This window comes from Quercus lobata, chromosome 12, assembly GCF_001633185.2.
Source record: "Quercus lobata isolate SW786 chromosome 12, ValleyOak3.0 Primary Assembly, whole genome shotgun sequence".
In the NCBI taxonomy this organism is placed as follows: Eukaryota; Viridiplantae; Streptophyta; class Magnoliopsida; order Fagales; family Fagaceae; genus Quercus; species Quercus lobata.
In genome coordinates this window covers 33,540,210-33,554,823 of record NC_044915.1, presented here as the reverse complement: position 1 = coordinate 33,554,823, position 14,614 = coordinate 33,540,210, and the positions used below count along the sequence as shown (strand labels likewise).

Here is a 14,614-nt window from a genome sequence, read left to right as displayed (position 1 = left end):
CCACGTCTCAAAAGCCATCCTCTCTAGAAGCACACATATATTGATATATATCCCGTTCACACTTTCTACACCCACATTAGTATTACCATGCCATGACGTATTCTCTGATGCAAATGATCCTAGCCGTCCGTTTCGCTCAACTCCAAAAAACCCAATACTTGGTCCATAATGCTCCACACGTGTGCACAACACCAGCCATCCACGTGTAACCTCAAGATTCACAAATCCTATATAGCCCCCACGATCATCTAAACCCACACGAGTACACACCTCTGTATCTATATGTCTATATATATCTCACAACTCCCAATGCTGTGCTCCTCAACTCGCATTATACTACGAAAAAATCAAATCTTGGGACCCATTTCTGCGTTCTTGTTGTTGACAAACCAGTTTTCAAACAATTCTAAGCAAACCCATTTGCGTTTTTCGCATCGTTCTTCTGTTTCTTTGTTCTCTAAGCCAATCCGAACAGAGTTCTCGAGGCCCTTGTTGTTTGATTTTCGATCGGTTCGTGCAATGGCTAGCCAATCCCAGACAGAATCTGTCCACAACTTCATCGTCAAGGTTGGTTTTTTTGGGTTCTTTTGCTTCCCTTTGTCCACCTTTTTGGAGATGCTTTTCTTGTTCCTTTGGTTTTTGAAAAAAAATTTCATGTGGGTTTGTGATGTTTTGTGTGGTTAAGAAGTTTATTTGATTATATCTTTGTACTGAGTGGCATAAGCTAGAGTGATGGGGAATGAGTGTTACTCAAGAAATGGGGATTCAATCTGTCAAATTAGTGTGTTTGCATGCTGAGAAAAAACTGTGAAAGAAAGAAGAATATAAATCATAGGAGTGGAGAACTCATGTAGAAAGATCTAAAAAGTTGTGTTTTAACTTTTAATTGTTGTTTTCCTTTGGTGTTTGCTTGATAATTGTGGTTGCAACTATGAAAAACTATATTTCATGGCAGGGGCGGCTTGATGTATTTGGGGTTATTTTGTTTTAGATACAAAATTACTACTAATTAACATATATGAACTACATAGAATTTTTTTCTTTTTTTTAGAAATTTTATAGACAGAAAAAACTTGACAAAATTTTTCATATTTATTGATGTAGCAGATTGTAGTGGTTAAGTAAAAGAGTGGAGTTAGTGATAAACTTAGATGAAAACTAGTAAAAATTTGCTAACTCACCTCTTATTATTATTCTCTTTTTTAGAAGTGCCACATTCACAATATTTTTTTACAACAAATCCTAGGTTTTAAGTTGTTTTTTGTTTTCTATTTGAAAATATCACTATAATTATTTTTTTGCTATTAATAACAAGTTGTAACAACCTACTGCTTAGCATTAGTTGTAAATGTGTTATGAAAAATATGGTAAAAGTTGCATTTTTCTCTCTTTTTTATTTGTTTCTCATATGGGAAAAAAATAATATTTTATTTATTGATTATAAATAACCCTATTGATTAAAATTAGGGGGCCTTTTTTTTATTTGGGGCCTTATGTGACTGCATATTTTGCTCACCCATTCAGCCGGCCCTGTTTCATGGGCATCAAACTAGTCACTAATTCTGCATCTATTTCTACATAATTGGGTGATGGATTTTGCCGGTGGCTGTATTTTTAAGTTAGGAGCCTTAATGTTCGAATAAGCACTTCCAAGTTTGATTCTTTATATAAATTATTGTCCTTGAGATCAGTAACATCGGTTTGCTTTGTCAGACACATAATAATGTTTCTTTCATTCATCCGAGTTCTCTTTGATGCTTGCAGGATGCTAAGGGAAACGATGTTGATCTCAGCAAGTACAAGGGGAAGGTCCTCTTGATTGTCAATGTTGCATCACAATGGTATGTTGTAACTTCTCATTTTTATTTTTACGATTAGGTGACTGTCACATTTAGAGTATAGAAAGTTCTCTTGATCAGAATGGAGACTAAAATTTGGATGGTAATATACTGATTTGAATAAAATAAGATTTGAATATGAATTATGCTCTCCTAAACTTCCTCATGGCATACATCTTTTTATTTTTTATGGAATGGTATGAATGTGTTACCTTAGAAGCAATTCAGCAAGACTGTTCTTAGACCAGAACCAGTTTAGACAGTGTCTCTCAAGCTGGATATTTACTTATTTAGTACTTAAGATAGTGATATTTGTGAACCACCTTCTGCTAAAGAGTTGCGCTTATTGCTGCTCCCTCTTGCTGTTTATGTGCTACACTTTATGTATAGTTTTAACACTCAGCTTTTTATGCAGTGGCTTGACTAATTCAAACTACACTGAGCTGAATCAAGTGTATGAGAAATACAAAGATCAAGGTTGGCTTTCATTTTCCTTTCCCTCCGTTTCTTCTTTGTGCTGTTTTTTTTCTGTTTTAATTATTATTATTATTTTTTTCCATCAAGTTACACTTAACCCCCATACTATAGAAAAGCATAGAACATGTTATGAACTCTTGCTCTGGAATTATGTCTTGCAAATTTAGTGGTGACTTTTCATCTTTTTATTATTCTTCCTTTTTATTTTGGATGCTAGAGGACTAATCTTGCTTCTACCTTGTTTCAGGACTGGAGATTCTGGCATTCCCATGCAATCAGTTTGGAGCTCAGGAGCCAGGGAGCAATGAGCAGATCTTAGAGTTTGCTTGCACCCGCTTTAAAGCAGAATTTCCTATATTTGATAAGGTAGGAGGGTAATAATTTCCATGTTTTGTTTAAAGATAGTTCTAGAGACTAGGTTTTATATTTTAAGATTTTGATAAAAATCAAACTAGAGCTAAATTAAGCTTCACTAAAGTGACAGGACAACTATGCAGTTTGAAATTATTTAATGTTGGAAGTAACCAGGCGGAATAGTTTCTGGCACTAAGATGGATAGGGTTTTTTTTTTTTTTTAGAATTTTTTTTTCAGATGTTGTAACCATTATGTTTTGCCAATGAGCTTGCAAAAGAGTTTTAGCCCTTTACTAGGCTAAATCGCTTAAACACCCCTGAAATTGCAAGAAAATAACCCAAATAAACACATTTGAATCACCAAATAGGACAATTGGTGAGCTCCAAACAAAACCAAAAAAGAATCGGACAGAGTGCAAAAGGGAGAAACAAATTTACCAAAGAGAGAGCTACATGGTGGCACTGGAAAACAGTGGCTTCAAGTGGCAGGGGTGGAGAGGAGAGAGAGATTGACTGACTTAGGGTTTTCGTGAGAGGAAAAAAATTTCTGAGTGAGAAACTGATTTCAAACGTGTGGCTGAGAGCAAAGGAGGTACACAATATCTAACCTGAATGTCATTATTTCATGGTATGTTTTATTTTTTTAACTTGATACTAAAACCACGTCGTTTGGACCTGATATTAAAATTATGGATAAAACTTAGATACAACCTTAGGTGTTGTTCTTTAAGTTCCCCTCTTAAGATTCAGCCATGTGGTTGTTTAACTAAAAAATACACTTTCATCCTATGAGAAAAAATCCACATGGCATAATTTTAGAAGAGGAATTTAAGGAACAGCACCTAAGTACTGTACGTAAGTGTTTCCCTTAAATTATTATCAAGTCCAAAATGGCATCTTGTTTAGTATCATAAAATCGAAATGACGTTGTTTTACTATATGTATTTTTTTAAAACTGAAACACAATTGTATATGTAATAGATATGTTAAATTATATATATATATATATATTTGGAAGCAGATTAAAATTGTACGCCTAAGATATATGCTAGTTTGATTTGAAAATATGCTAGTTTGATTTTTCTGGTAAACGTAGCTAATTCGAGTTACTAAAGATCCAATTATGATGTCAGAAATTGTGAGAGCTGTGTTATTATCATTCCGAATCTGTAATATGATAGGTCTCTGAACATTTCATGCGTGTTTGGATGCAGGGTGTTGCAGATTGCTAATTTACTGAAAATTTGTTGAAGTCTAATTGTACCTAGAAAACGTTAAGACTTTAAAAAGTTGTATGTAAGAAAAAATAAGCTAAAAACTAATATTTGCCAGTTTGCTTAACTAGGGCCAGGCTTCTAGGGGGTGGCTGTGAGTTGGTTCATTGGAAAATATTTGTGGGTTGATGGTGAGTGGCTATGCTTGGATTGAAGGGAGTTAGGAGATGGCGGAATGGAAAGGGTAGTTGTAAGCAGCAGCATGTAAAAAATATATATATATATATTTATATATATTCTATGCATTATACATGTGGCCGGTTCTAATTAGTTTGTTGAGGATTCATATCCAACTTAAAAGTTTTGGTACCGAGTATAAATGTTGCAGAAAAAAATACGTTGTGTTGTTTACAACTATGGCAAACATAAGAGAAATTGAGAATTTCAAGGTGATAGGGTGTTAGGCTTCAATTAATGATTGTGCCAGAGGGATTCAATTTATTTTTTTTTTTTTTTTTTTTTTTTTTTTTTTTTTTTTTTTGGAGGGGGAAAATAGCTGAAACTTTATTAATGTAAAAGAGCCAAATCATCTTGTACAATAGATTGAATGTGTGATGGAACATCCTCCATCCAAGCTAAAAAATCTGGTATTTGTAGAGCATATTTTGCCAGACTATGAGCTACAGCATTGCCATCTCTTTTTGTATGAGAATATAGCAATAAATCAAAATTTTGGGACAAACTTCTGACATCCTCAAGCAGTAAACCCGTAGGTGTTAATGTCTCTGTTCTTTCCAATAGCGCTTGTATCACTTCAAGTGAGTCATCCTCCAGTATAATGCGCTGAAAGCCAAGATCTTTTGCAAATGTTAAGGCCGTAGCAGCTGCCATAGCCTCTATCTCCACTGCCTTAACAGACTGATGTATTTTCTTCGCACATGAAGCTAGAACCAAACCGTAGCAGCTGCCATAGCCTCAATTTATTTCTTTGTTTCATGGGTTTGTTTTTATATTTTTTTTCCATCTGAGTTGGAGATGATGCCTTATGAAACTTTATTTTGTGTATTGGTAGGTGGATGTGAATGGTAATAATGCCGCCCCATTGTACAAGTTCCTGAAGTCGAGCAAAGGTGGCATATTTGGAGACAGTATTAAGTGGAATTTTTCAAAATTCCTGGTTGATAAAGACGGGAATGTCATTGACCGTTATGCCCCCACTACTTCCCCACTGAGCATTGAGGTAAAGCCAGTCTGTGGCGTTGTACATTCATTTATCTAATAATTGGCTTATCTGATTAACTACAGAGTTTGGGTTCCTCTTGCAGAAGGACGTAAAGAAGGCACTGGGGATCGCTTGAGCTCTGCAAACTGCTTCTTCAGTTCTTAGTAATAAATGATGATGTTGACTATGAATAAGCATCGATATGTAAATGCTTCCTGTATTTTTAGCTTCACTCATCGACATGTATTCAAGCTGTTGTTTTTATTTTTGTTTATGATTGAAACCATAACTGGTTCAATAAATTGAGATTTTACTATCCTAGTGGTAAAGGATCAGAGTACTTGATCTATGTTCAAACCTTGTAGGCAGTGGCATTGAGAATCTTATTTCACATGCCAGTTACATGGATTGAGACCTCCAAACATGGGGCTGGTTGAGAATGTGAATTGCATCTTATAACTTACAGGTTTACCCAACTTTTATGAGCTGCGTTTGAATTTGGGTTGGCTATTACATCAATATTGGTGATATGAGTACCAAACATGTTGGTTTTGTGGTGGTCACTATCACTGGATAAATTGCTTGTTTGGGAAAGTGAAGAGGCTGGAGCAGTGTTGGTAATGGGTGTTCAAATTGGCTAGTCTTTTTCGTTTCTTTTTAGGATGGAAGACCCTCGATTTTATTGTCTTTATGAGGCACACTACAATATAGTCATGGTTAGGCAAAATTACCCATTTAACTACTCAAATGTGTTTCAAATTGTCCATTTTATATTTCAATTGCGGATGAGGTAAGTGTTAAGGGAGATCTAATGTGTCAGCTAAAGTTGCTTTCTTTTTGTGGATTGGGGGAGATTATAACTAGTGATAATTTACTAATGAAACGGATTGCTTTGTTAAATTAGGGTTAGATGTGAAAATGCATTCTTTGTGTGTTTTTTATTTTTTTATTTTTTCTTTGAGGTAGGATTCTTTGTGTTAAATTAGTGTTATATATGTGAATGTAGTTGGGGAGACATGGGGCCATTTACTTGTTATTGAGTTGTGGACTTGTGGTATTTGGTTTGTTTGGTGTTTAATGGTTTATGCCACAGAGAGTGCATGAATATGAGTTTAGACTCCATCGGAACATAGCCTTTTGGAAAGTAGTGTCTTATAGTGTAAGGTGGTGTATTTGGTGGAAAAGAAATCAAAGAAGATTTGAGGGCTGTGAATGGATTACTCCTAATCTTAAGCTGTTATTCTTTAAATATTTGCTTGATTGGATTCTAGCTTTGGGTTCATTTTCTTTTACTTCTCTCTCAGATCTAATTGATCATTGTAACTTGAGACCTTTTTTTTTTTTTTTTTTTTGGTTGAGAAGATTGTAACTTGAGAACTTGATTGTGTTGTACCCATAGTATACCCCTTTATGCTTGGGTTACTTTTTTTATTTAATAAAGTTATATCATTTATCAAAAAACTAAAAACTAACATAATTATAGCTCAGTTGGCCCAAAAAAAAGTATAATAGCATCCAATTAGCTAAAAAATTCACACAAAATGATAACGTTATATATTCTAAACAAATTGTTCTTTCTTTTCCTTTCCTTCACTTCTTAGCCACCAAACGGCAAGAAGTGTTGAACTGTTGATGCGGTGATTTCTGCGAATTAGAAAATATTTTTATTAATATTAGGTATAATAATAACTTGACATATCAGAAATTCATTTGTCACCTCAATGGTTTTCATTAGTTTTGACTGGAAAAAATCGCATTGGATTATGATCATTAATAAATTCAAACAGCACAAGAAACTCTTATCATTGTTTAGAGACTTTCACATAGAAAATCAGGTTCATCTTCTATCCATATCTCCTCTTGGTTTATTGTTTGACAATTCTGAGTTGTAGTGCTATCTGTGGAATGATTATCAAAGCTCACTCAATTCCTCTGCATGGCTCAAGATGATTCGCACAATAAAAAGGTAATATTGAAACATATGCTTTAAAAACAGTAATAGGGACTAAATTGAAAACCTTTTAAATTTACCAATTACCAGAGAAAACATCAAATTTTTTTTTTCTCTAATTTAATTTAATTTATTTTTAAATTTCCCAATTTTATATTATAATTGTATTGGGTAAAACCAAAATACAGTGAATATCTTTAGGTACATGTAATATTACGTTATACCGTAATATTATGTTATTGTAATCTTACATTAATGTAATCTCAATATAATAATATAATATTATATTATTTAGGAAAGTGATGAGATAAAGATGATGTGATATATTTTATAATTTTAAATTATAGTATTGTTAGAAAAATAAAACAAGGACTTTGTTAATGGGTGCCGGCCAGCACCTGTTAATGAACCAGCTATGTTTTATTTATAATCTATCACAAATCCCATAGGAAATTGGCAAAATTTTACTTTTCGACTGTAATTTATCACAAAATGATTTAACTTTCTTTATCTAAACTAACACACATTTAATCACATTAACGGATACTGTACAACACTTGTTAAAAAACTTTAATGTCATATCATTATAATGTACATCACATTAAACGCATATTATAACGAATCAAACATCCCCTTAAAGTTTGCACTAGCCAAGTCTAAGACATTTTAAAATTGATCAATTTAATCCTAAACTGTTACTCATTTTTCCCCACTCCTGGTAATTAAAGACCAAATTAAACAGTTTTGAAATACCATAGACATAGCCAGCATTAACTAAAAGTTTAGGGCATTATTAATCTCCCAAACATCATTATCCAGGAGAAAAAAACATCATTATCCAGGAGAGAGAGAATGATTTTACACGTGTCAGAAGAGTAGTGCTTGCAAGCGGGAAAAGTCAAAAAGCATGCTTCATTAGTATCCCTCTGCTCCCCAAAGGTTTTGCTTTGTGTTGTTCTGTCATTTGTGTTGTTCTTATTTTTCTTGTTCAGAAAAGAAAAGATCATAGGATGGCAAGCCAACCAGCAAAGGAGCAACAATCGATCTACAACTTCACTGTCAAGGTTAGTCTCTTGCATTAACATGTGTGCCTTTTAATCTTTTTTGATAAGTTGCTTGCTTGTACAGATTTTGCTTTGTTACTATCATTTTAGCTCAGTTTCTGTGATTGTAAGGTATAAAAGTTCATTTTTTTAACATGGATATTCTTTTTCCAGTCTTAGATTTCCTAAGGGTGGGTTTGTTTGGGGTGAAAGAGGATGGATGAAAAACTTTGAAGAGAAAATGAAATAGAAAATTTTGTTCGATTGTGTTTGGTTAGATGGAGAAGGAGGAAAAAAATGGTAGGGCCGAAACCTGGGCCCATCAAAAAGTTCTCCCAAAATGGAAAAAAAACTTGGAAAAAATGGGCTGATTAATGGACAAAAATGTCCATGTTCAGTTCCTTTCATATCCTTTTTTTTTTTCCTTGTTTTTTTTTGTGCTGGGCACGTTGCTTTTTTTTTCTTTTTTCTTTTTTCTTTTTTTCTTTTTTGGGCTGTGGGTGTATTTTTTTTTTTTTTTTAACTAGACATGATTTTTTTTTTGTGACATAATTTTTATTTTTTAATATATTGGGTGATTTTTTTTGTCACTTTTTTTTTTAATTGACTATCATTTTTTAACATTAACAAAGGTGTATTTATACAATCTCACTTTTTTCGTCTCTCAATGTTTTCACTCAACCAAACAACCAAAAGAAGAGAAATTAAAGTCTTTTTTATACTCTCACTTTTTCACCACTTCAATTAAACGGACTCCAAGGGTCATTGAGTTTACAATGGTTGGTTTATCATGTACAAAGTACTGAAGTAGTAATAATTAATACATCTTAATGCTCTTCTTTGAGGAAGATGACCAGTGTTTTAGACCAAATTGTAACATGGGTGGTCCCTTTACACTTTAAATGATCAACCGGTCTCTAAAGCATTATATAAATGTTAAAAGCTACAAACCCATATAAGAATTTTGGATATTGAGTACTTTGTTAAAGCATGTTTACCAGAAGCTTCTGAAAATATTGCTTTAGTCCAGAGTTAGCAATCAAATAGATAGTGCAACCAAAGTCAAGATCAATTCAAGCATGTCACCACAATCCAAACACAATAAAGATATTTTAAATCAATAAAAAGCACACATAGTTTTGGTGATGAAGTGGAAAACCTGTAAAGAACTCTTCATAGGAAAAAACACTCCTGGGATAAGCAATCCCTTAGGAACTTTCATTATAGAAGAAGCAATTACAATAGTTTAAACTTTTGTAAGTAGACTCTCTATGCAACCTCAACAAAAGATATGGACTCCAAAACTTGTAAATTCTTCTACGAAGCTTTCCTCCACGAAAAAAGTTGTCTACAAAAACCAAAACTCTGATATTCCAAAAACCTCTTCAAAGGGAAACAACAATGAGCTCACTGTTAAAGGGGTAACAACCACTGTGATTTTAACGGAAATCAATTTTGGCATGCCAAGATGTAAAAGTTTCAGAAGGGGTTTCTCTTTTTAGCTCAAGAAGCAAGGCACTCTTTTAGGTTCTTGATACAGACGCCTTCTTATCTTGAAATTTGTTCATCAATGAGTATTTAAAGGTAGGCAAAAGGCTAGGTTAAAACTGTCTCTGAGTAGAACTAGGATTGGTGAATCCGTAATCTCGCTCAAGTGAGGGTCAAGGGTGAGTCTTGCAAAATTTTTGTCGTAATGATCTCTGGAGTGAGGCCTGATTTTGTTCAAGCTAGCTTCTTGAACTTCAACAACTTCAAGCAGCTCCTTACATAAACTTTTGCCTAACTTAATTACATTTACAATATCCCTCGTATGCTTTTCCACTAAATTGTAACAGCTTCCCATGGTTTGGTGCTTTGTTTGCTTACATAGGAAAAGCATAATGAGCAGAGAATCAAGATGATGTGGGTGAACGTTACAAATTAATGTAACTGACACATATTTGATAGAGTTGGGATTCTGTCGGGATTAAATAAGAAAATCAATTGGATTTTGTGGGGTGTATGGATTGTCTACAAAACCCTTGTGTTGCATTCTATAATGATTGAGGCAATGAGGGGAAAACACTAAAGAGTAGCTTAGGAAGTGGACATTTCAAATGGCATCATCAATGAAGTGTCAGAAAATTTTCGTAGTGGGTGATGCAAGCCTAGTTATGGATCCGATTGAAGAAGACATGATCTCAAACTGGAACATCTCTTTAATAATTAAAGACTTATAGAAGGTAATATTGAATTTTGAATCTTGTTTGTTTAATAGAGTTAGCAGGTCTGCAAACTCAGCTGCTCATGAGCTCAGTCAATGGGAAACAAAGACCATGTACTCTGGATGGGTGGAACCAGCCCAATTTCCTCCAACCCTTGACAGTGCTCCCATGGCTGATTCTTGTAATAACCTCCTTTGTGCAATATAATGAACTTTTTTAAAGCAAAAATAGAAAAAGAAACTTAGAAAGTGAGTGTGCTAGTTTATAACCATCTGGTTTCATCTCAAATTCAAGAAGAACTGGTACTTTAGGTTCATATACAATGCTTAATTACCTTGAGTAAAAGCAATATATCCTAAGGAAATTCTTTGAGCAGCTTTCTTACCACATACAAATAAGTTTATATTCTTTGGATTACATAGAATATTTAGTAGAAGCAGATGCAACTTAGGCATGGAAATAAGACTCTTGAGAAGCACAAGAAACAAAGAGAGGTGGTTGAAATGGTTACCCTCTGCTCAAATTGGGAGCATGGTAATCAAATTATTTCCATTTTTTGTGTCTTGGGCTTTTGATCATTGTCCAGTACAATAATATTGCCCTTCTATTCCATATAGGTGCATGAATAATTTTCATACGAAAGAAGAAAAATAAAATACATGAGTTTCTTTCTTCTTATCATATTCCTTGAAACAGATGAATAGAAAAGTACCCAATAGTAATGGTTGAAGGGATGAAGAACAAGACTAATGAATTTAAGAAAAATGAATTAAAATAAAAGATTTTGTGTCTGATGTATAGGTCTCTTTTGCTTCATTAAAGCCTAAAAAAAAAAAAAATCCTAATATCATTTTTAAGGCTTCAAGGCTGAGAATCATTAGAAGGATCTTACCGAAATTATCATTTACAATCTTAAAATGCTTGTTGCATTGATATCTACTTGATATATATCTGTACTAAATCTCACGCCCCTAAGGTGGAATTGCTTTGCCCTAAAAGTTTAGATATGATTCCTATTTGTTATTTCATTATATTTAAGAGTTGTATGCTAATGCTTGCTTCCACTTTGCAGGATGCTAAGGGAAATGATGTAGATCTTAGCACTTACAAGGGAAAGGTCCTCCTGATAGTCAATGTTGCCTCCAAATGGTATTATGCATCTGCTTTATTTTTTCTTCTTTATAATTATTACAAACCTAATTACCCTAGGAAATTATAGATATAGTTGAAGTAAGTTGTTTTCTACTATTTGGGATTGGAGCTGATCTTATTCCTTAGAATTTTCCCTTACCATGCAAAATTAAGCATCCTTAGTATTCTTTTTTCACTATTAAAAGTATCTATTTATTGCTTGCTTGTCTATTCATGCAGTGGCATGACCAACTCAAATTACACAGAGTTGAATCAACTATATGAAAAGTATAAAGAACAAGGTTTGGAATTCTAACCTTTGCATAATTGCATTGTAGTTTCTTGCCTGTCGTTTCAAGAACCATTACATATATAAAGTAGTCTAAAAAATGACATTCTTGGCTTACAAATGTTGTTTTCTTACATGTGGATCCTGTGTCCTTATCTCTTCCTTGTTCTCTGAGAAAAATTGCATGTACACACGTATCTGAATCTTGTGTCTGTATGGTATCAGGAAATCACTGATACACACAATGTGTACAGCATCAATTATTTATAAATCAGGCATTAAGAATAGTTTGGGAGCTCACGTTAACATTATACTATTTTCATTATTTTCTTTATCATGTCCTGGGGCTTAATGCAGGCCTGGAGATACTGGTGTTTCCATGCAATCAGTTTGGTGAGGAGGAACCAGGAAGCAATGATCAGATTGTGGAGTTTGTCTGCACTCGCTTCAAATCGGAATTTCCTATCTTTGACAAGGTAGATCTGAGAATAGTAGAATTACGTTGCATTTATGCTCTAATAGCTGCCTCCTTATTACACACCTTCTTAGGTCACTGCAAATATAGGATTTTATTTCCCTTCTATTTTCCAAATTTTCATTCCCTTTGGGCTCTGATGGTGAACAAAATAGAATGGTTTTGGTGTGCTTGGTATTTACAGACTACAATCACATTTTATTTGTGTTTGCATTCACATGATAAAGTTATCTATAAGAGAGACATCTTAAAGAAACCGCATCAACAATTGCATCTTGGGTCGCATTGGGCGATCTAGTAATTGTTGTGCAAACAGCATTGCGCTGCCAAAAAAGACTATGAGAGTGAATATTATTGGACCCTACCCTAGTGTCATTTAGCACTCCTGCCCTTGTATTTCTTTCTTGTCTTCCCTCTTATTCCATTCAAACAATAGTGGGCTGCAGAATTTTCTGTATGCCGCTAAAAAGGGCAGGATCTTCTGCACCCAGATGGGAAATTTATAAAAAATAACTGTGTCATTTATCTCTCTGTTAAAAAAGCAACAAAGGTGCAAACATGATCGTGGTGCATGTGCATGCACACACTTCAAACTTATTTAAGTTAAATTAATTTCATATCTTCCAAATTGTACTAGAAGTATATCATTATATCTAATGGCATGTTTCTATTTCCTCCTTGTGTTGTTGTAAATAATTTCTTGAACAGTAAGACATTTGAAAAAGTTTACATGACCTTCTGCTCTTCTTCTCTCTTGCTATTCCTGTAAGGTTTGCAGCATTGTAGTTATCATGATCTGTGAGATATATTGCTCTTTACTTGTTTTAGATTGAAGTGAATGGTGAGAATACTGCTCCAGTGTACAAGTTCTTGAAGTCTGGTAAATGGGGGATAATTGGGGATGATATCCAATGGAACTTTGCCAAGTTTCTAGTTGACAAGGATGGGCAAGCTGTTGATCGTTATTATCCCACAACTTCTCCTCTTACCATTGAGGTAAAACCCAGTTTGCAGTTTATGTTTGATTCTCAAAGTTCAGTTGGCTTATGCTGCCTAATTGTTCTTTTATAGCAAAAGATCATCTTTATTCTATCAAAGTGATGTAATTCTTCTTGCTTTGTGACATTACTGCAGCATGACATCAAAAAGCTTCTGGGAGTGAGTGAATGAATGCTATTTGGGAGGGGACATCCTAAGTTTGAAGCCTTTGATGTGAACTTGGCTTTTGTGTTTGTGACTTTGTGCTTTTGTGTTTGTGCGCCTTACTGACTCGTTAGATTTGTATAATAGAATATTATGTGTGACTATGATGCGTATTTTCCTTCATGTCTGTTAGTTTTAGTTGGTTTGGAGTTGTTGCAATCTGAACAAAATCCTTTTCTATGTATTGATGCCGTTTATCAGTTTTTATTTTTTTTCCTTTTAAGTCGAAAGGAAATTTTTAACTAGATAGCTATAAGACCAACTATATAGGTCTATCAAAAAGGCATTCATAAAAGCAGCAATAGAAAGTATAATTTTGGATGGGATATAAAGACGGAAAATATTGCATATGGCTGCCCTGATTAGTATGTTGAGAATCTGAACCTAAACACAATTTTTGGTACTGATGCTTTGTTATTGTTGGTTGTTGTTTGTAGTTAAGATAGTGTCGTTAACCACACCATATTTGCTTGTGCAAGGAAAGAAGCAAAATGTGAATTTAGGAGATCGAAACAAAATTTAAAAATTATCCGGATGTAATCATAATCAGGGTTGTCAAAAATGTAACTTTGAGATTCCATGATGTGAAAGGTATTAATTTGTGTAGATCCTTCAAAATTTTGGGTAGTCCAGTACATCATCATTATAGTCACGGTTGTTAAAATCGTGATCTAGATTATAGGATCGCATGATTTTACGATCTTATCTCACCAAAACGTTTAGAATCGCACTAGGATTGTAAAAATGGTAGGATCATATGTAAGATCGTGAGGAATAGAATGAGATTTTACTAATTCTATTCATCCTGTCAAAACATCAATTTTTTGTTTTTATTTTTTTTATTTTTTAAAGGGATAAATTTTTGGTTTTGATGAAGTTTTAAAAGTTTTTATTTTTCTATGTTATGATGGTATGATTTTTTATTTTTATTTTTTATAAAATTATGTTAATCTATGCAAATGTTTTTTAGTTTTTAGTTCACTTGTAATAAAAGTGAAGGAATGCTTCATCATTTTTAAATGAAGAATTTATATTGGTTTTGCTACATTTTAAGCTATAATATTATTAAATTTGTTTGATCTATATACTAATTTATGTTATAATATTGCTAAAATGTTTTTCTTATATATAATTTTATCAGTATGCTTCTATTTGTATATTGATTAATTGAAATTTTTTAGCATGCTCTATAATTATTGTTTAGCGGTATAAC

At 33.5% G+C, this 14,614-nt stretch overlaps 2 protein-coding genes across 2 annotated transcripts; both read left to right on the top strand.

Moving 5' to 3' along the window:
- Window positions 1-160: 160 nt before the first annotated feature.
- On the top strand, window positions 161-5,576 carry LOC115971166 (probable phospholipid hydroperoxide glutathione peroxidase). Its single transcript, XM_031090898.1, has 6 exons — window positions 161-567; window positions 1,765-1,841; window positions 2,254-2,315; window positions 2,563-2,681; window positions 4,956-5,123; window positions 5,209-5,576. Exons 1-6 carry the CDS (start codon window positions 283-285, stop codon window positions 5,239-5,241), a joined length of 744 nt encoding a protein of 247 aa, XP_030946758.1. The 5' UTR covers window positions 161-282; the 3' UTR covers window positions 5,242-5,576.
- A 2,416-nt stretch (window positions 5,577-7,992) lies between these two features.
- On the top strand, window positions 7,993-13,612 carry LOC115969959 (probable glutathione peroxidase 8). Its single transcript, XM_031089603.1, has 6 exons — window positions 7,993-8,120; window positions 11,376-11,452; window positions 11,675-11,736; window positions 12,081-12,199; window positions 13,027-13,194; window positions 13,333-13,612. The coding sequence occupies exons 1-6, from the start codon at window positions 8,067-8,069 to the stop codon at window positions 13,366-13,368; spliced, it is 516 nt and encodes a 171-aa protein (XP_030945463.1). The 5' UTR covers window positions 7,993-8,066; the 3' UTR covers window positions 13,369-13,612.
- The last annotated feature ends 1,002 nt before the right edge of the window (window positions 13,613-14,614 follow it).